This window comes from Sciurus vulgaris, assembly GCF_902686455.1.
Source record: "Sciurus vulgaris genome assembly, chromosome: 1".
In the NCBI taxonomy this organism is placed as follows: Eukaryota; Metazoa; Chordata; class Mammalia; order Rodentia; family Sciuridae; genus Sciurus; species Sciurus vulgaris.
The window spans coordinates 66221112-66241610 of NC_136461.1; the positions used below are offsets into that span (position 1 = coordinate 66221112).

The window sequence follows — 20499 nt, forward strand, 5'->3', positions numbered from 1 at the left end:
GTTCATCTGCAGAGATTTCAAATTTAATTAACTATATAGCTGAACAGTTTCCACTTTGAAATGTGAGAATATCCTGAGAGGATGTTTATGGTACATAAAACTAATGGATAAAGGGGAATTTTAAAAAATGTTAGCAGGAGAAAAACACAGTAGGGAAAACTATAATGTAAGTAAGGGGCAAGACAAAGCTGTAGTACTAGGCTGGGCCTTTCTTCTCTTTAAGCCAGGGGCCTCTAGCCATCCTATGCTATAACAGCATCCTATGCTGTTATAGTAATATAAACCAAAAGCAGTGACATAAAATTAATTATAACCTAAACTAATTTAAGTCTTTTGTTTAAAGAGTAAATGAGAGAAAAATTGTAGCTTCTTAATCAAGGAGTGCTTTATAATTTCACGGCATCTTAATATAATTCATTTAACTCTACAGCAATTGTGCAACAAGCAAAGTATCATAAAAGGAAAACAACAAAGGTTAACTCCTATAGGGGCCAACAGACAGGATTGGTGCAGCACAGTAATTAACCTTCACATACTTGGAGTCTTGTTTGAAAGGCATCAAAAACTCAGATTACTGAAAAATCACAAATGTCACCAACAAAAGGAATGTTGATTAAAGTCAAAAGAACTTCCCAAAGGGCTGCCTTCTTTGAAGGAATTTCAGAATGTTGCTAGCACAGGTTGGCTACTTAAATCTCACTGATGGCGCCATTAGAGAATGAGAATGCCCAGTCAGTGCTGTTTTAAAAATGTACTGGGAAGGGAAAAACAAAACAATCTACTGTTCCTTAATGTATATGGCTTAGCACCCAGAGAAAGCCTCTGCCCCCAAGAGACTTTCCACATAGGGTTAAGCTTCAATAAATGAGGCGTACTCTTTCATTTTCAGGATGTCTTTTCTTGCAAGGTCTTTAGAGGCAGAAGTTCCACTTGGATTCTAATACACATTCCTGTGAGCTCAGCTTCCTGAAAACATACACCTGCCAGGTTCTAGGTTCTCCGTTACCAATGACTGGATTCACTACTTCACAGCCACCAGAATCGCACATACACTATTAACATGATGAAAAATACAGCTACGGCTGCAAGTTTGGCATAAGTGGAACGCATGTTCAAGTACTTCGCATCCTGGCGGTATTTCTTGGACAAACTAGACAAATTGTTGGCCTTTGAATCCAATGCTGAGAGTGCTTCTCCTCATTGTAACACTTCTTCAATATTGGCCACCATGATTCTCTGTACATCTTGCAATTCAGTGTTGATGGAGCCTAGATTTCTCCGAGCACGACTGTCAATGTAGAGCTTCTTGGTTTTCTGAATGAAGGTATCAAACTCAATAAAGGAATAAGGTCTAGACACAGTAGGCACCTTTTTCCCATGCTGTTCATCAAATTCTGAGTGCAAATCTTCTAGGTAGGCAAAAGCCAACTTCTTAGGAAAGGCAGCTTCACACAAAACCAGATAACACACTCCCTGCTCAATAATGTAGTGAAAAGTCATGGTTCCTGCTTCCAAGGTACACCTAGTAGGTGACTGTTCATTCAACTTTCGAGAGTTGCTGAGCCTGGCTCTGATACTGTTGAAGGTCCCAGCCAGACTGTTCGTCCTCCTGCATCGAGGCGGCCAGCAGGAGCCCATCTGCCACCCGGGCAATCATTGTAAGTAACACCATCTTCACTGGCTACAGGGACCCCACACTGGCCCGGGCAGCCTGAGGCGTAGTCCTCACTTCCTCCGCGGCGGGTGCAGTCACACCTCTACCTCAGTTCCCTCGATAATGTCTTTTTATGGTCAGAGAAATCACACTCAGAAACTGAAGATTTTTTTTTTAATCTTTAAAACACTCATGACAATACAGTGTTTTTTTATTTTCAATTTGATTTTTTTGAAATTTTTCAATAGAAGAAACAATGTCATTTATGTTAGAATAATCACTGACTTTTAGAAAATAAGGTGTGATGCTTCCATTATATTAAGATATGAAACAAGTGGAGGATATGAGCAATTAGTTGCAAAATTCAAGCTGGAAATAACTTTTCCTTCCACTTTTTAAAACATTTCTGCCTCATGCTTTCGATAATTCCAAAATAACTTATCTATGCTATAGTTTGGATCTTTAACGTCACCCATGTGTTGAAGGCTGGGTCCTAGCCCATGGTGCCTATTTGGAGGTGGTGGAACCCTTTGGAGGTGGGGCTTAGTGAAAGGAAGCTAGTTCACCAGGAGTGTGCCCGTTAAATGCATTTTAGGGGCCTGCCTCTCTTTGCTTCCTGTCTACCACGAGGTGAGCAGTCTCTTCTGCCCTGCTGTGTTCAGTCAGCTTTTCCAACTTATAAGGAGGAAAGATTTGTTTTGGCTCAGGGTTTTGGAAATCTCAAGCCTTAGGCAGAACACCATGGTGGGGGGCATGTAGTGGAAGCTACACAATTCATGGCAGGGGGGAAGCAAAGAAAGAGGAAGTGTCTTGGGTTCTGATACCCCTTCAAGGGTACACCCCCAGTGACCTAACTTCTTTCCAGTAGGCCCTACACTTCCTAATGGTACCACCACTTTTCAATAGCACCATGGGATAGTTACTTAGCCTTTAGAACATCAGCCCTTTGGGGACTTTTAAGACCTAACCTATAGTACATGTACTCCTACTATGATATTCTGCCTCATCACAGGTCCAAAAGCAACAGAACCAACTGACCATGAACTGAAACTTTGGAAACCATGAGCCAAAGTAAACTTTTCCTCCTTATAAGTTGTTTATCTCAGGTATTTTTTCACAATGATGGGATGACTAATGTAGTATATAATCTTTATGCTTCACTTTATATTGTTTAGAGAGATACAATCACTGAGATAAGGAAAAAGCACAAATGTAAATAGTTATTTAGCACACATTAATGAGCACCAGCAAAGAATTGTGCTAATTAATGGGAAACCCAAATATATATAGAGGACAACCTCTTTGCCAGTTTAGCAAGTAGGAACACTAACCAAATATTTATTGATTGTATGTTATAGCCCTGGTACAATAATAAGGGATATGTAGATGTCTGAGATCCACTTGCTGCATTCAGTGTGTAAAAGGTGAGAGACAAATGCAAAAAACAGGGAAAAAGTGCTGTCAAGTGTACTAAAATATAAAACTTTTCTTTTTTTGTTGTGGTTTTTTTTTTTTTTCTCTTTACTTACGTTCTAAGTAAATGAAATTAAAGTGTTAAATTATTATCATGGCTTTTATTATTCATCTTTATGTTGTGCAATGCAATATAAATGCAAACAGAACATTTCATTTGGTTGCAGAATCACCAGAATTATGCAATTTGCATTCTGTGGCTTGTTCTCTGAGGATTCATCTAACTGGTCTGAAGAGAACATCTCAGGACAGAATCAGGAGGTGGGGAAAGAAGAATAGAGGACCCCTTTAGGCATAGAGCTGGTTGAGGGAGCACTTAGGCCTAGAACACTCCTGGGACCAGTGCAGACCCCACTAGGCAGTCAGAGATCCTGCTCAGTGATTTGGGGTGCATTTAGTTGGGCCTGATGGCTGCTGGATTTCTCTCCTCACCATCCAGGGAACTTATGTCCAAGCTTGAGAGCAAGCCCCTTTCCTAGTGAAGGTAGAAGCAATCTCCAGGTGGAGTAGGAATGGGGAAACTGAGGGGTGGTGTTTGGGATGGGGAATGGGTGGCTGAGAACCTGCTCTAGGGAGGCAGTGCTGTATATCAGTTGCAAGCCCCTGATGCATCTTTTATGGCCCCATTGGACTTCACTCATGAAACACAAATTCAGAGATGAAATTAAGAACGTCAAGATGGTGCCTACAGAGCAATGACCCTACGTGTGAACTCTTTCTGAACTGCAGGCCCAGTGGAACTGCATTGGGTGAATATCCAAGAAGCCAGTTCTACTGTCAAGTTCAGGTCTTTAGAGATCGTTGCTCCCATGACCATGATAGCTCCATCTTTCAGGGAAAGAAGTTTTTTTCTCCTTGTTGTGCTAGAGGAACAGTAACCCTATCATTATTTCCCTCTTCAAGTTTTCTTTACTTGAATTGCAGTCCTAGACCACTTTTTAATGGTGTTTAAAAAAGGTGATTTTCTGTGCTTTATCAGGGATGGTCGCATCATCCTTCGTGGGAGTTTCAGATTTGCTCTGGATTTAGATGCTGGTGTTTTGAAGTTTCACTGAAGTGAAATTCATGTGAAAATTGCAGTCAAGTCTTGATTGCATGCAGCCAAGGAGTCAAGATGACCCCTGATAATTACTCAGCCACAAAAGGGCATGCCCTAACAGTTGTTTGCACTTGAACAACCCTCTGTGTCCAAATGGAGTGTGCAGGAGAGCCTTGGCTGCTCGTTATCTTCAGTGACACGGTCAGCATGGGCCAAGGTCAGGGGCCAGGGAACTGAGCAGACCTGGAACTGAATTCCTTCTCCATGATTTTGTGATTTAGCCTATTGATCTTTCTAAGCCTCAGTTGCCCCATGTACAAAATAAGGATTATAGTTTTTTCTTTTCTTATCAAGTTCTTGTGAGACCTAATCGAATAATACATGCAAAGTGTTTAGCATGGTGCTTGAGACATAGTCAGTGTACAATAGATGTAAACTTTATATCTTTTAATGTGCAAACATTGACAAAAAAAAAAAAAAAAAAAAGAGTGAAAATGGCAGTTTGTACCACAGCACTGTTCTGTTTTTGGCACACTGCTTTTGGGGCCTTCAGACATTTCTGTGATGCTGCATCTGGTCCACTCCTTTCCATGTTACAAACTCTTGTTACTTTCTGCTTTGCTAAACACTGTCTGTTCTATGTCTCACCTGCTGAGGGCCAGTAAAAGAAAGAGCTAACTAGGTAGACTCAGTTTGTGTCTTAGTTGGATCTAGGTATCTATGCCAAATATTGAAGTGAGATAAAATTCTGAAAGAGCAAACAGAAGCCTGATTGATCAAGGATGAAGGTAAGCTGGGGATATAGCTCAGTGGGTAGAGTGCTTGCCTTGCATGCATAAGGCCCTGGGTTCAATCCCTAGCATATCCCACCCCCCACACCAAAAAAAAAAAAAAAAAAAAAGGATGAAGATAAAATAGAAGTGAAAAGCAGAAGGGGTTAACAACTTGCAAAAAGTGGGACTTAATCATCTCTGCTTCTTCAATATCGTTTGCATAATGCCCGCTCACCTTAAGAGTGAAATCAATTTGTAGAATGGCGATAGGTATCCAGGGCTCTGGAGGGAATGTCCAGGTTCACGGTCCCAGATAAAGGGAATATAGGAAGAGGTATGAGGTTGAAGAGCATGGGCACTGCCTGCTTATTCCCAGAGTGATAGAAGGAGCCCAGGACTTCACAGCTTGTGCTGTGTCACTCTTTCACCACAGCTGTGTGATCTTGGGCAAATCAATCATGCTCTCTGAGCTTCAGTTTCTTCACTTCTTTTCTCTATAAGAGCATAAAAATAATTATGTGATGCCATTCCTGTGCACATTAAAAGAGCCTGTCACAGTGTTGGGCACAGAATAGGAGTACACTAAATATGTTCTTTCTATTAAGCTTCCTCCCAACCTCTCCTTTCTTTCTCCCAGAAGAAAGAAGGAGAGTTAACAAAAAAAGTGCCACTGTTGGTCCAGAATATTGTGAAACAATGTTGATGGGTTATTGCAAAACCTTCTGCATTGAAAGCAAAACAATATGGACATCTGTCCTTCTGGGTGTAGAGTTCGCAGCAACAACCTTGTACCTAAAAGACAGTACTTCATGTTTTATTAAACCCAGAGGCAGCGTGAAGACTTGCTGAGAGTGGGGGTTTTGTGGTCAGACAGACTTGGCTTTGCCACTTGTGCTTGCCATTCTAACTAGCTAAGTTACTTCTTTGTGCTTGGGGTTCCACACTGATAATATATCTACTTCATTTATTTATTTGTTGATTCCAGAACATCTTCCATAGTATGTGAAGGTGCTGGAAACACAATGATGAGAGCAGATGTGCAGTCGGCACAGGACATGCTAAAGTGTGGGTGCTAAGCCCTGTAGACTAAGTGGGAGTCAGTGGATGCTGGAGGGGTTGGAGGAAGACTGCTGAAGATGGGGTGTCAAGCATATGAAGGCATGCATATTTCAGGAGCTGAGGACATCAGCTGAGGCTGAGTCCTAAGAGTAAGGAATGAGGTTAAGCCCTGGAGGGAAGTAGCTGGGACAGATTAGGAAGGACCCTGAGGCCACATTAAATAGTGCACAGTTGATCCTAAGGGTGACAATTGAGCTTCCCAAACAGTACTTTCCAAGGGACTAGAGTTCAGGGAGACTGCTGAACATCCTCTCTTTTCCAGAAGATTCATAATGTACATTAGTATCTGCTAATTTCCTATAGTAAATTCAGTTTATCATTTGTTTAACAGTAGCCCCCAAATCTAACTAATACTAAATATTTATATCTACATCTCTATGTATTATGAACTTAAACTCCAAAGAATCTGCCTTGGGGAAATAATGAGAAATGAGAAGCAATTTCAGAGTTGTAAATTGGGGACTAATGTAACCACACTTTCATTTTATAAATATATAGTCTTATCTGCCACATATGGAGCTCTGAAATACTCTTCAAACTTCTTAATTCAATGAATTCTCATAACAAGTCTACACGGTGGGTATTATTATTATTATTATTATTATTATTTTGCTAAAATGAGGAAACTAAGGTATAAAGAAGCTTGGTATAATTTCTGGTTACAAAACTGGTTATAAATAGAAGAGCTTGAGTATGAATGTGGTCAATATCTACTTTAGTCCCTGCTAAAAAGTACAGGACAATCAGACTGCGTAGGAACATTAAATTGGAATCAAGTAAGACTAGAGACAATTAGGATGGGGTTGTGGCTATAATTTGAGTAAAGGATGATGTCCACTTGGACCTCATACAATTTTATAGAGGATTAAATGTTTAAAACACATAGTATAGATTTTATTGTTGGGTAGATAGGCAACAAGTGATAGTTTTTTATGTATATGTGGAAATTAGATATATGAAAGTTATGTGTTCTAGATCATGGAGAAGGAAGGGTATGTAAGTTTGCCAGGGCTGTCATAATAAAGTGTTACAGAAGGGTGGATTCAACAACAGACATTTATAGTCTCATAGTCTGGATTCTAGAAGTCTGAAATTAAGGGGTTGGCAGTTCAGTTTCTTCTGAGGGCTGTGAGGGGAGGATCTGTTCCAGACCTCTCTGGGTTTGTAGATATGGCCACATTCTTGTTTACTTTTTGTTTTCCCTTTATACATAATCTGTCTCCAGATATCTTCTTTTTGTAAGATGTATTGAATTAGGGTCCACATAACAACCTCATTTTAACTTGATTATCTCTGTAAGGATTCTATCTTCAACTAAATTTGCATTCCGAGGTACTGGGCATTAGCAGTTTGACATATACATATTTGAGGACAAAATTAAAACCATAATAGAGGGATTATTTTATAATGACACCACAAAATTAGTTATCCATATGGAGAAAAAACCCTCACATCATAATCAAAAATCATTTTCTGAAAGTTTAAAGATTTAAATGTAAATGACAAAATGATAAAATATTTAGAGAATATGTAGTAGAATGTCTTTACACTTCAGGGTATGGAAGGACTTTCAAAATGCAACACCAAAAATACTAAAATACAATACAAGAGATGAGATTTAAAATATTCAAATTGACTGCATTAAAATTAAGTCTTGTTAAAAAAAAAGCAAAAAGAAAACAAAGAGGCAAACTGATTTGGACAAAGACATTTGCAAAACATGTAACTTTTAGAAGGTTATTATATAGAACAATGAATAATCAATAATAATAAGAAAGCCCAATAAAAATTAGACAAAAGAGATGAATAGACATCTCATAGGAGAAGAAACATGGATACAAAAGGAAATATAGTTTAAACCCACAATAAGATGTCATTTTACAACCATCTGGTTAAAATTAAAAGCTAGACATAAGCAAGCTTTGTCATGAGTGTGGACGAAGGGAACTCAAATAGACATTCTCATGCCTCATGACTCAGTAATTTCATTTTAGGTATATATCCTAGAGAAATTCCTATACAAGGTGATGTGTGCAAGACTATTCATAGTAGACTATTTTATAAAATTGGGGAAATAAACCCAATGGCTATGAAAAGATAATTTTGCAAAAATTTGAATATCCAAATATTGGGATATTATAGAACTTTATAAAAGAATAATTTGCTACCACATATATTGATATGCACAACTTTAAAAAATCCTGCCGGAAGAAGCAAGTTGCAGAAGGTTATGTTACAAAACAAGGAAAAGTAAATAATATATTTGTTCATCTCTTTATGTGATTAAACTATATAAAACCATGAGAGAATGATGACACAAATTCAGGACAGTGGTTAGCTAGAGGAGGGACACAGAGAAATGGGAAAGAGGGAGAAGTATACAGATGGATATACCATTGTCAGTATTCTAGCATAGTCTTTGTTATGGGCTAAACTGTTTTCTTCAAAAAAGATGTGGGAGTTCTAACCCGCATTATCTCAGAATGTTTCCTCATGTGGAAATAGGATCATTGCAGATATAATTAGTTAAGATCAGGCCATTTTGGAGTAGGGTAGGCTCCTAATCCAAATTGACTGAGGTCTTTACAAAGAAGATGGGCATAAGAAGATGGTTACACAAAGAGAATGACACGTGAAAATGAAAGTTGAAATTGAAGTGATGCATCTAGAAACAAGGAAGACCCAAGCTAATCACCAGAAATAAGCAAATGGCCTAGAGCAGATTCTCCCCCATGGCTCTTAGAGGAACCAAACTTGCTGACACCTTGTTTTTGGACTTCTAGCTTCCAAACTCCTAAGACAATAAATTTATTTTGTTTCAATTACCCAGTTTGTGGTACTTTGTTACAGCAGCTTTAGGAAACAATATATCTTTTGCTTAATTGGTTAGTAGGCTCATGGGTTTATTTTATTTTATTTTTATAATTCACTCTTTGCAAATGTGTTACACATACAACTTTTTATGTACCCAATAGTTACAAACAAAAAATAAAAAGACGAAAGTTATTTTCATTACTACCAACTGGGCATGTTTCCAATATTAATCTTGATGGCAAATTCCAATAACACTTTTCTAGACAGTTTTATTAAAACAACAAAAACCAATTTCCAGCACTCCCCTTGATTTTTATGGAGTTTTATTTCAACTTCAATGCCACTAAATCCCTATTCTGTGACTTATAGCATGCACACCTTCTGAGTAAAATATCCTATATCTAATCATGAACCAGGATTGCCAAGCACACACCTGTCATAAATTATCTCCTTGTATACAGGTTGGCATCAGCTTTGCCTCCATTTAACACAAGATAATCCTGGATACCTAAAATCACATCAAGGTTTTAAGTATGCATGCCACAAAAGTAAATGTGTTCTCCTAGTCTAGAAGCCAGAGCAGGGGCTTGTAATCTTTGTTCACACAGAGGTATCTCAGTTCTGGCACAATGCTAAATTCTCAGTGAACTTTTTGAATGGATGTACAAGAGATTAGTTTTATTAGGATGCTGCTCCTCAGAAATAGCAATAAAACTATACTGCTTTTCAGGAGCCCCTCCCTCCATAGACTTTTGTTTTATTGTTTGTCCTCATGTGATGATTCAACAGTTCTCAAGGACCCATCTTTGGGGACTATGAATAGGGGATCAGATCTGGGTTGCATAAGCCCAGGCACAATATCTCTGTGTGTGTGTGTGTGTGTGTGTATGTGTGTGTGTGTGTGTGTGTGTATTTTTGAAGGTAGTTAATTGTTTATTCTTCCTTACAGATTAGGAACTTGCTTTACTAATAGTGATGTATTCTATCTTTAGGAGAACACATGTAGGTACTTACGATCTTTTATTAATACTCAGGTGAAATATGTCTTGATTAGAGAGTAGACTCAAAATTCCAATAACATATGCAAAGTAGATTTTAAAATATAATGTGATTTATACAATACTTAGAAAATAAATTAGTATTCTTTTGAATATATTACATAATTAATGTTATGATTTGACATTGAATTAATAATTTTTTTTTCTTTTTTAATGCAGTAGCTAGATCAGCTATTGTTGGGTGCTCCAGTGAAAGACTGAGAGTTTCAAGACTATAATCGTGGAAATGCTTACTGATAGGGTTTATTAATTTAAACAACATTTGTTGAGTGGTCATACCTTGTCCTAGGTGAGGATAGAGAGATGAACGAGACCCCTGTAGGAATTCATTTCAGTGGGAGAGACATAAGGAAACCAATAATTGTAATGAAATGTGATGAAATGTTATTAAAGAAAAGAGCCATGCTCTGTGTTGCTCACATTTTCAGTGTGGTTTATTACCCAGTTGTTCTTTGGATGCTGGCCATCTGGGTATAATATTTCATTCAAAATATTTAATTAACCAAACATTCACTTCTTTGGCCATACCTAAGTAAGTTTTCTTTTTTACAAGTTATGATCATATCAATTTAAAAAATCTCAATATCTACCACAAGGGAAAACTGCAGCCATTCTTTTCTACAATTAATGGCTAACTTATTTGACCTCGTCACTTTTGCATTTTATGATCCTTTCCAATTTCCAGGAATTTAGAGCCTGCTTCTGATTCCAGAATGGAGAAATGACACTTGTTTCTATGTGGCACCCGTTTTTCTTATAGGTGGTGGCAATATTTTATAAAAGTAAAAAGAACAAAAGCCCAATAGATTTGCCTAAGTTTTAGGCTGGAAAAAAATGAGACCGTTAATAGATATGGATGTGATATAATCAAAAGAAATCACAGTATTTTAAAATGGATCAAATAGTAATTATTAATGAAATATGAATATTTATTTCTTTACTTCATTTTAAACTGATCTCCACAAAATTTTTAGATGCACATTTCTTTGAGTATATATATATCACTAGAAATTCTCTCACCAGTGGGTGTTTATAATCCCTGAAGGTCACTCACCCATTTCCCTTCTCATTTCTTAGCAGGAAAAGAGTTCAGTACTCTAAGGGTACACTGTAGGGCTGTGCCTTCATTTACAATCTTTAACTGGAATGCCTGTTTTTCACTCACCAGAGAGATCTAATACAATATTCTCCCGCAAATACGCAGTCCCTTTCTAACTACTCTTTTTATCCTTTTCGGGCTGGACTTGAAATGAGTTCAGTCTGACAGTCCGACAAACTAGACTACCCTCCGCTCTCCGGATTCTTCTCTTGAACCCTCAAAAATGGCCCCTTTAATTTGAAAATGAGTTTAAAATAAAACTTTCTGTAGTTAGTCCGGTGGCTTAGAAGGCAGCACTGCTGCAGATGGGGTGGCCTCAGCATCTGATGGCGCTGTCCTAGTCTCTCCCTGTCCCTCTCCGGTGGAAAAGGGGGCGGGGAGGAAAGAGAAGAAGGGGCGGAGGTCACCCGCGCCCTCCATCCTGTCCTGGCTGCCAGCGTAGCTAGGTGCAGCGGGATCAGAGGGGCTGCCTGCAAATTTCCGGTGAGAGGATCAACCGCGCAGAGTCGACCAGCGGTGGGACTTGAGCCGGGACTTGAGCCGGTGCTGGAGCAGGAGCGCTGGGCTGCTCTCCCTCAACTTGCGGTGGCGGCTGTACTAGGCTGAACGCACCATGGCGCACGGAGCTAAGCGCTCTGCGGCTCCGGCGATAGCCCAGCTGGCCGCCCAGAATACCGAGGTAACCATCTCTCCAGCCGCTAGATTCCCATGCATCTACCTCTCGTTGTTCAACCCAACCCAGGTTTAACCCACCCTCTTCCTGAGACGCGGGGCGGTAGATGGAGCCGACCGCGCTGGAGGACACCTTAGGCTGTGTTTGGCAACAAGTTTGGATCAGATTCCCTAAGCTGGGGAGATAAAGAAAGAGGGGTGTTCGGGCTGGCCGTCCCGATTGTGAGCTGGGCGGATGGGGACCAGGTAGAAGGGGTTTCAGATGACAAAACAGGCGAAAGGGAAGATCCCTTTCTCTCCCTGTGGTTCCCTGCCGGCTATAGTTCATGTCCTCACCCGGGCGGGCTCAGGCCTTTGGAAAGCCTTTGGCGCCCCCCAGGCAGGGTGGGAGGGAAAACAATCTCTGGTGTTTTGAGCAACTGCAGAAAGTTTCAGCAACTTAGTAGGTTTAGGGAATATGTTGCAAGCAGAAGCTGGGGGCCGCAGGGTTAGTGACAGGCGAAAGTTGTACTGTGAGTAAGACCAAGAGGAGGCAGCCGTCCCCCGGGTAGCCCAACCGGCTCCATTGGGGCCGTTTCGGTCCCAGGAAAGACTGGCTTCGTGATTCCCAGCCTCCCGGAAAGCAGCTTGGGAAACGCCAATCGAATCAACTGCAGGCAGGGGGGTTATCGTAGAGTGTATCTAGTGCCTGTCAGGACTCAACTCCTTGGGGACAGAGCAAAAATACTTTGCATTGAATATTGCTCCTCTGAAGCTGTGACTTAACAGCAGTTAGGCAGATGTGCCCAGAGCAAGCGCGAACCTCCCCTTTCATCATCAGGAACGAGGATTTCTGCACAGGTGTAACTAGATCAGAAAAACCTTCCCAAAGATTCACCGCTCTGCCTTCCAGGAGTCCATACGTGTGTTATGTGACTTAGGTTTTAGAAACATTGAGAAACGCTCCATTTAACATGAGCTTGTTGGTCCCCCTCCCAAACTTTAATGAAGACTAATATGTCTGCCTGACAAAGAGGTGCTTCACCTGGGGGATAACCGGCAGTTTGGGGACAAAGTCCTTCAGAAAAAGGAGAAGAAATTTAAAAATGATTTATTTAAATAGATTGTTATGCTTTTAAATCGAATCTTGTTAGTATTTTGCAAACCTTTAAAGTTTGAATGTGTCAGTGAAGCGTCAGGAGGACATTGAGGATTTGGGCTTGAGTGAAATCAGCACTCGAGCCCATTTGCAGAGGGAAGATAACTAAGGGCTCTCAATTTTGACCTTTTTTTTTTTTTTTTTTTTAACCTTGAAAAAAAAAAAAAAAAACAGACGGGTGCTACTTTCAGTATGATGCAACCTTGCTTATCATAGGCCAGACAAATCCAATCCTACCACAGGGTGCTGGGATACTTTGGTCTTAAGTGTCAGATGATCGGTAATTTGGTATTTAAAATTCCTCTCTTATGCTACAGATGTCTGGACTGCAAACCTGCACAGTTTTGAGAGAGAGATGACTTGAGCAGCCAGCTGTTATCTCCACAACAATGTCCATGAACAATTCCAAACAGCCAGTGTCTCCTGCAGCTGGGCTCCTTTCAAATACAACCTGCCAGACAGAAAACCGACTTTCAGTATTTTTTTCAATAATCTTCATGACAGTGGGAATCTTGTCAAACAGCCTTGCCATTGCCATTCTCATGAAGGCATATCAGAGGTTTAGACAGAAGTCCAAGGCATCATTTCTGCTTTTGGCTAGTGGCCTGGTAATCACAGACTTCTTTGGTCATCTCATCAATGGAACTATAGCAGTATTTGTATATGCATCTGATAAAGACTGGATTCGCTTTGATCAATCAAATGTCCTTTGCAGTGTTTTTGGTATCTGCATGGTATTCTCTGGTTTGTGCCCACTTTTTCTAGGCAGTGTGATGGCGATTGAGCGGTGTATCGGAGTCACCAAACCAATATTTCATTCTACGAAAATTACATCCACACATGTGAAAATGATGTTGAGTGGCGTGTGCTTGTTCGCTGTTTTTATTGCTTTGCTGCCTATCCTTGGGCATCGAGACTATAAAATTCAAGCATCAAGGACTTGGTGTTTCTACAACACTGAACATATTGAAGACTGGGAAGATAGATTTTACCTTCTACTTTTTTCTTTTTTGGGGCTCTTGGCCCTTGGCGTTTCATTCTTGTGTAATGCCATTACAGGAATTACACTTTTAAAAGTTAAATATAAAAGTCAGCAGCACAGGCAAGGCAGGTCTCATCATTTTGAAATGGTCATCCAGCTCCTGGCTATAATGTGTGTATCCTGCATTTGCTGGAGTCCATTTCTGGTAAGACCCTCAAGTTTTGACAATTTCTGCTTTCTTGGGTTTTCCATGTTTGATATAAGGTTTGTTGTCTTTATTAAAGTTGCTGGTCTGGAACTTCAGTCTTTCAAATGCTGGCATTTGCTCCTCCTCAAAACTGATTTCAGCACTCAAGCTCTGGCTTAGAATTAAGCTATGCATTACATACTTGGTTTTATTTTCATAGGCTTTGATTTGAAAGAAATGTGTTGCTAAACAATTTTAACCATGGTGTTACCTGTTTGCATGCAGTACTGTAGAAGTAAAGTAGTTTTAACAGAAGTAATGCGTTTTTAATATACCAACTATGATTACTTTCTAAAAAATGACCAGTTATAACACAACATTGGATCAGAGTCTAGTAAGTTTTGACAGAAAGTAATCCAGATTTTTAATTTGCAGATAAAGACTAGTAACTACTGAGTTCTTTTAAACCGGTAATGACTAGGTCTCAACTTATAAAATATGGTGATTTCAGATAGTTGGATAGTTCAGGTGAACTATATGGATAATTGAAGTGAAGAAATAATTAGCGTACTAATCCTGAGAACAATGCTGATAGCCTGGGAGAAGTATGGTTGATAGGAGGATCAGAGACCCTCCCTTTTTTCTTTCATCTTTTTTTTTTAAAAAAACAAGTTAGCCAGCAGATATATGTGATAGCTTGGTATTTTAAGTTGGAAATGAAGGCTAACATTAGGGATTAGTAACAAACACAAATCATTCATGTGACATTCTAGATAGAAGAAAAAAACCCAAAATAACACTTATGAAAGATGACATGAATTTAATTCCTCCCAGTATTTTACTTTATGATGGAAAGAATGATAGCATGCCAAAAAAAAAAAAAAAAAAAAAAAAAAAAAAGATCCTTCTGTAGGGAGCAAGTGACAGCAAAGATTATTTTCATTACCTCCTCTGCAATAATTAAGAAGTGGGCTGGCATCCAGAGATAATAACACAACTTAGAAAAAGGTGTGAGTGAGGCAAAAGGAGAGGTAAGACAAAGGTAGAGGCAAGGTATAGGTTGTGGCAGGTGGTGGCATGAAGGTGCTTGTTAGTAATGTATTTTTCCTAGGTCCCAAACAGACTCATTGTCCAACCATTGTTGCCAGTGCAGTTTTGATAAATAATCCTGATAATTTTTATACACATAAATATTCATAAAGAGTGTTACTGCAGACATATCCCAGGATAGAGTTAATTTATTTAACAAAATGACTTCTGCTTTTCTAATAGTTTTTCATTTCTATTCAACTTATTGCCTCACAATTTGAATTTAGGCTCTTAAATTGTTACATTATTTTAAAAAATTTCATTTTGTTCTTGAGTTGGCCAGATTATAAGGACCCAGTCAGGAGGAGACTGAGTCTATTAGTGACAAGTCAACCTTTTGAGACTTGCTTTTTTAATCAATTTAGGAGGCTTTAGGTGAATCAAAGTAAGGTCAGGTATTTTAATCTGGAAGTGAAAGCTGAAGTTAGGGATTAGCAATTTATGCTTATGGTAGTTGTTTGATTGATCTATGCTTATAGCATAGTTGTTTGAATTGAAAAAGATGAGCTTTAACAACATTTGGAATCACGTTGTGGTACTTTTTGAGGTGCTTAATTTATGCCACTTGACTAAATTAATTCCACAAGGGGAATGATTCTCATTTTCTAAATTAAATTTTGGAAAAAAGTACCTTTTCAAAATAATTAAGTATGAGTGAATTAAAATTCATTTGGAGTTGTGAAGGGAATATGAAGACACTGAGAAAAGTGTTCAAAAATATTCCAGGAACTTACAAAATAGTCATAGCTTTGGAGGAAACCTTAAAGCAGCGAGGTAGTGCATTAAAGGAGACAATCTAGATAACTGAAGTTATCATTTGTATTATCGTTCTGAGGAATCTTAAAAATTCTGTTTAGTTCTGGCTTTTGACTTTGAGAAATAGGAATGATAGACTTAAGAAAGTAAAATTCTATTCTCTTGCCATGGGTATTTTGAATTTATTCTTTTCTCCAATTTCCTTTCCTGAATTTTTGATTTCTTTCATTGTTGGAATAGATATTATGATTTGATTCATATTTTGGTCACATTTTCTAATGGAAACAATTCATTTTTATGGAACATTTTCTGAGCTCTGCTGTCTCTTTGAGTTATTGAGACATCCATGACGCCACTGTCAATACTTGTAAAATGCTTTTAAGTGTGACATTATTTCTGTGTTAGATGTGTAATAGGTATACCACAGATTCTCCTTAATGGATTGATACTTTGAGTTGTTTCAAGGATTCTTTGCAGTCTTAGCTCCTTCTGTGGAGGCTGGTCTTCATGGTAATTTCTGAACAAGGAATTTTTAAGTTTGGTGATATGACCTTAACTGAATCTTAGGGATTCAGGCAGGTGTAAATGTGACCCTAGTGAGAAACTCAGGCTTGAAAACACCAAAATAACCAACACTGATACCTCAGTTGAAACATTTTTCTTTTTTCCTCAAATGTCTGGAGGATTTGCACAGGTGTTAATGATGGAGCCACCATTCTCCTGCCCACCTCTGGCTTCTTACTTTTTAAAAGTACCTCTACAACCAAGTTTTTAGATTACCATAGTTTACTATAATGGTGACAGCCTTCAGGCCAATGGACTACTTTGCAGCATGTGCCTTTTCTTTGATAAGTTTGAGTGATTGGATTTGTAATTTGAATGAACATCTGAACACATCATTTTACCTGTGTTCACTGTCATTTTCAAGTCTCACTCTGAAATAGAGGTAGCAGTGCATATACTGAGAGAAGGAAGTGGGAAAGGTGCAGATATTTGTCTGTACTTGACAGGATACAGTGCATCAAAACTTAATAATGGCATAATTTCTAAAATTGTTCAGATTTATACTGGATATTAATTTTATAGACTGAATTTTATTTAACCAATGCAAGGGTTAAATGATGGTGATGTTTATTTGAATTCTCTTTATAATAGGCTTTAATGTTTTTGAGTAGTTTTAGGTTTATAGAAAAGTAAACCGGTTAACCAGCAACCCCCCCTCCCTGCACACAGTGACCCTTATTATTAGCATTAGCATTAATGGGGCACATTTGATGCAAACTGATAAGCTAATGTTGATACAGTATTATTACCTACAGTCTGTTATTTATCTTAAAGTTCTCTGTGTTGTACATTCTACAGGTTTCGACAAATGTATAATGATATCTGTCCACCGATGTGGTACCGTGCAGAATAGTTTCACTGTCCTATAAACTGTCTACAAACATTTCAGAAAAAATTCATGAAAATGAAATTGTTTCCTCTAGAAAATGTATTCAGAATATGATTTAAATCATATCTACTCCAACAATGAAGAAACCCAAAAACTCAGGAAATTAGAAAAAAAATGTAATATGCTTTATTTTCCCCAATGGGGAAAATGTGCTTTTCTTCCCCCTAAAGAAATTGAGATTTAGAAATGTTGTATAAACATTTCATTTTCTTAAAATATAACTCATTACTGACTTTTAAAAATTTACAGTGTCTGGGTTTCATAATTGTGAACATGGTTAACTCATATAAATTCATTTAATTACAGTCGTAACTGAAAAACGTGAGGAACTGTAATAGCCTTTTAGCTTACAGTGCCATGTAGAAACATATTAACTTCAAACATTTTTGAGAGTGAAAGAACAATTTTAAAATTATCTTGTGTGGTTCACAGGCAAATTATTTTTTTCTTGGTAAATGATCTCAAGGAGGTTCTTTTGATGTTTCTGTTTTGTGGGGGAATATTTACCAGCACTTTCAAGGAATATTTTCTTAATATTCTTTGTTTATGCCTTTATACATGTAATGGTTCTTTTTAATGCTATCTTTCCAGAACACATAATACTAAGAGGGATTTATTATTATTGCTATGTGTATTTCACCAATTTGGCAGAGCATTAAATACTTGTTGACTGATTGACGTAACTTCAGTAGTATGAATGTCAAGAGATTGGAAATGATTGACCAGAATATGGATTCTGAGTTTTGTAGGTATGAGTTAAGCAAATACTGAAACCAAATGGTCATTTTTAATGTTTCCTAAGTCAGCAACTGCAGACTTGTGAACTGTTAAACTTCAGCTGTCTTTTACTAGAAGGCCAGTTGTTTGTTTTATCATCTCTTTAGGGAAACAGGATCATTTTGCATAGAGGAAAACTATAAAGTATATAAAAAGCAAAACGATTTCTTATGTAGTTGAGTTTTTCCAAGAAAGTGCCCTCTTGCATATGTAGATTTTGAGTTTGATTTTTGAAAGGGAGTTACTTTATGCTAATATTTCTAGTCAGTGTAGTTAACCATCATTTGGTTTCAAGGGTGATTATCAAAACCAGATCACAGAACTGGATTGTTAATTGAACTTTGACTGAAATTACTTAAAGGTACTGGCATTGTAATGACCAGTTTTTACAGCCATAATGGCAAATGATGGAGCAATGTGACATCATAGGACATTTGCCTGTTAAGTGAAGATTGTTCTCTTTGAAAGCTGACTCTCATCATTATATTTAAAAATAACATAATGGGAATATGTGTGTATGTCTGCACTTAATATCAAAAGGGTGGTGAGTGGATGTCCCTCTCTCTGTTTTACGTGAAAAGAAAAGGTGCAAAATGTATAAATTGTATGTGTGCATGTATATATATGTATATATGTATATATATACATATGTATATATGTATATGTATATACATGTAATATATATATATATAACTAGTATGTACTTCTGTATAAACATAAAAGTGTACATTTGTGTATGTGTATATACACATTTGTTAAATTATTTTCCAAATTAAAAAAATTGGTTAGCTAATCCAATATTGGATCTGATTATACCACTTAAGAGGGTTTCTAATGTATTGCACTCTAATTAAAACCAAGAGGGCTCTTTTATAAATGGGGTCGTTTGGTTTATTTCTCACTTTGGAGGGGCATGAGGATAATGAGAGTAGCTGGCAGAGGAGTGGTTCTGGGAGATGTGGGAGACCCCTCACCCCCAACCTTGGCATTCTCTTGCTTGGACACTCTCTTCTTGGCATTTCTGTGGTTTTATATCTTTCTCTTTCCTGATCACTCGAACATCCCTTCTTCTACTTAGGCTATTTTAGAAAGGAAGATTTCTCTTCTCCTCTCTCTCTCCTACCTCTGCTTTATTTCCCTTATAGCACTTGTCAGTATCTGATCACATAGTACAGATCTCTTGGTTCATCTGGTGGTTTTGAGTTTTCCCCTGGCATGCAAGCTGCTTGAGGGAGGAGACCCTGTTGATTGCTACATCTCCAGCTCCTAGAGCAATGCTGGGCACATAAATGGTATCCATAAATATTTGCTAAATGAATTTCATGTAAAGGAGGCTGCATTCAGTTGTCTACAGTTGTTTCCACTTTGAATTCACTTCATGACTGAGATCAGGATCTGGTGAGTAGGCTCCAGGAATATTTTTAATGCTTCCAGTTTGTGACCAGGTTGGAGAGCTCTGAGAAGGGAACATCTCTATGGAATTTCCCTGAGGGTATCAATAGAAGGAAAAGTCCAGGAGAATCCCCAGCATTCTGAAGTTTCAATCTGGGGCTAGAATTTAGGACTTTTGTGAGCATCTAGAGAAATTTCACAGATGAACCAGTGAATTAGTTTTGGTATTTTACTTTTATGATATTATAATAATTTGTTGATGTGTCATTTTCTCTGTTAGTCTCAGTGTACGTGGTGGCAAAGTTCTATGTTTTAGTTTCTAAAGATAGTGAATAACTAATCGGTGTTTGTTGAATGAATCAACTAATAAACCAAGTATTGAATGCAAAGTATTGAGGCAAAGGAAAATATTAGGCAATAGAAATTTGGATTAATTTTGCCCCATCGTCTTTAGCACTGACTTTTACTCTACAGCCACACAATTTTTTCATGTTATATTTGTTTTTTATTGGTGTTTCATCTTTGAGGGAGTCATGTCAGGGGACAAGAGAAGTAAATTACTTTGAATAAAGACTTCCAGATGTTGCATGTTGTTGTTATAAAATGAAATCTCTGCACTAAATGTTGAAATTTGTCTGAAAAATGGCCTTGCTAACGTCATGTCTTCAGCAGCTGATTGAACGAATATATATAGTTCCATTCATGGTGTTGACACTAGAAGATGAGGTAGGTTTTACGTTCACTAATGATTAATTCTCAGAAAAATCTGAAAGCTCTTTTTAGAAGATCTCATGGTACCCCACCCAGATTCCCGTTTTGGGGGAGTGTTATTTGGGAAAATTTCCATCAGCTGATGGTGCCTGCCTTGACCAAGGTTGTGTCCCAGGGTCTCTGTGGTCATTCTGCATGTGAATGGTGACAGATGAATGTGAAGATACAAGGCCCTTGCTCCTCACCTCATTTGGAACATATCTGAAGACCCATTCATCTTCAGAGTTTGCTGAGGGCTTTCCTTACATCTGCT

The 20499-nt window shown here is 38.2% G+C and overlaps 1 protein-coding gene and 1 pseudogene across 2 annotated transcripts in view; one reads left to right on the forward strand and one right to left on the reverse strand.

The window, feature by feature from the left end:
- Window positions 1-269: 269 nt before the first annotated feature.
- LOC306638023 (vesicle-trafficking protein SEC22b-like) lies at window positions 270-1766 on the reverse strand (annotated as a pseudogene). The gene has a single exon. The product of its transcript is annotated as a vesicle-trafficking protein SEC22b-like (transcript).
- A 9514-nt stretch (window positions 1767-11280) lies between these two features.
- PTGFR (prostaglandin F receptor) overlaps window positions 11281-20499 on the forward strand; it is a 39789-nt gene continuing 30570 nt past the window's right edge. The window contains exons 1-2 of the mRNA XM_079148560.1: window positions 11281-11708; window positions 13157-14026. Coding sequence (XP_079004686.1) covers window positions 13229-14026 — 798 coding nt within the window. The 5' untranslated portion in view covers window positions 11281-11708; window positions 13157-13228. The remainder of the gene's footprint in view (window positions 11709-13156; window positions 14027-20499) is intronic.